The sequence below is a fragment of the Octodon degus genome, unplaced genomic scaffold (assembly GCF_000260255.1).
Source record: "Octodon degus isolate 3935 unplaced genomic scaffold, OctDeg1.0 scaffold00060, whole genome shotgun sequence".
NCBI classification, from domain to species: domain Eukaryota; kingdom Metazoa; phylum Chordata; class Mammalia; order Rodentia; family Octodontidae; genus Octodon; species Octodon degus.
In genome coordinates this window covers 4,011,256-4,013,117 of record NW_004524636.1, presented here as the reverse complement: position 1 = coordinate 4,013,117, position 1,862 = coordinate 4,011,256, and the positions used below count along the sequence as shown (strand labels likewise).

The window sequence follows — 1,862 nt, the reverse complement described above, 5'->3', positions numbered from 1 at the left end:
TGGCTTTTTTTTTTTTTTTTGAGACAGGCTCTGCAGATTTTGAACTTATTTTATAGCTTAGACTGGCCTCAAACTTCTGGTAAGCCTGCCCTAGCCTCCCAGGCGCTTGGGATTACAAGTGTGCATCACCACACTCAACTTTCCTTACTTAAAGTTTTTTTTTTTGTTGTTGTTGTTTTTCGAGACAGCATTGCATATCTGGTCCATGCTGGTCTTGACCTTACTATGTAATCCAAGCTGGCCTCAAATTCAGGGTGATTCTCCTGCCTCGGCCTTTTGAGCACTGGGATTACAGATGTGCACATGCCTGACACCTTTTTATTCTTATTATTCTCATTTTTTAAAAAAGCACATCCAGCATAAAGTTGCATAGACATTAAATACTGTTGTTTTTGTAAGTACTGTAACTTTTTAAAAATATGAACATAGCTCTTGGTTTAACATGGTTTGTAAGTGGTAACCATCTGATGCTAGTATCTTCCTGTACTCAAAGTGACAACTTTCTTTTTTTCCTAGCAAGAATCCTAAAATCCATCAGAATGACGCCTTCTCAGGTTACCTTTGAAATACGAGGCTCTCTCTTACCAGGTAAAGCTTTACGTTACAATTATTATTTTTTTTAATGAAGTGAGCATTTTTCTTATGTGAATTATTTTAAATACAGAGTTGTTACTAGAATGGGCTTGTTTTTTTCTTTTTCATTTTTTCTTTTTATTAGTACATCCTGCTGCACACAGTAAGCACACTCACTGCAGGGAGCTGCCACAAATACCAAGTCTCAGCTCCTTTTCAACACTCCCTCCCTGTCTTCTTTTTTTTGCCCCCTCCCCCTTATGTAGTTGGTACAAAGTCTCACCATGCAGCCTGGACTTGTAGGGATCTTCCTGTTTTCAGCCTTTTCCAGTGCTGGGATCACAGGCATGTGCCACCATGCCTGCACTTGGTCGCTGACTCAGTGCACCCCAGGACCAGGGATCAAATTCTGGTCCTTGCACTTGCCAAAGCAGGTGCTTAGCCCGCTGAGCTATCACACCGGCCCTTGGTCCTTTTACTGAGTTTGATGTTTTTGTTGTGTTTTAGTTTGGTTTTGTGTGTGTGTGTGTGTGTGTGTGTGTGTGTGTTTGCGTGTGTTTGCGCACATTCGCACACACATGTTACTGGAGATGTGAGCCCAAGGACTTCCACAATCTGCTATATCACCAGTCTTTTTAATTTTAATTTCATTTGTTTGTTTTCAGATGGGAACTTGTTAAGTAACTCTTAGTTTTACATTTTAGATTTTGAGACAAGGTCTCTGTCACTAACTTGTCCATACAGTGCTCAAAACCAATCCTCAGGCTGCCAGTGTGATAGAAATCCAGGGGCCCAACTAAAGAGAGAGAACTCTATTCCAATAGAAGGTTTCCTTTTTTCAGAATCTCTGTTTTCATTTCTGGGAATGGTGGTGCACACCTGTGATCCTACTATTTGGAGGCTGAGACAGGAGGAAATTGCGAGGACTTTGAGGCCAGGCTGGGCTACATAGTGATCTCTAGGCCAGCCTGGACGACATAGTGAAACCCTGTCTGGAGGGGGAAAAAAAATCCATATTCCTGAGGAGTCAGTAGGACAAGCACCCAAAGCACCCACAGGAACAAAGTGAAAAGCAAGTTTCATTTTTGCATTTGGTGTGTGTAGTCCTTTCTGAAAAAATAGTATTAGTTTGCCTTGAGACAGATTGGCATTTGTACTCATTTCATTGTTTAAAATTTTATTATCATTATTACTGTTTTTTGAGACAGGGTCTCGATATGCTGTTCAGACTGGCCTGGAGCTCACGTTGTAGCCCAGACTGGTCTTTTTTTTTTTTTTTTTTTTATTTT

The 1,862-nt window shown here is 40.7% G+C and overlaps 1 protein-coding gene across 7 annotated transcripts in view; it reads left to right on the top strand.

The window, feature by feature from the left end:
- Gpcpd1 (glycerophosphocholine phosphodiesterase 1) overlaps positions 1-1,862 on the top strand; it is a 73,911-nt gene that overhangs the window by 8,350 nt on the left and 63,699 nt on the right. For 6 of the 7 annotated variants that reach the window (XR_002821686.1, XM_023718551.1, XM_023718552.1 and 3 more), the window contains exon 2: positions 517-588. Coding sequence is in view for 6 of the 7 variants with exons in the window: in XM_023718551.1 (XP_023574319.1) it covers positions 540-588 (49 nt within the window). In the remaining variant the exon portion in view is untranslated. The remainder of the gene's footprint in view (positions 1-516; positions 589-1,862) is intronic. The other variant, XM_023718549.1, reaches the window with a different exon arrangement.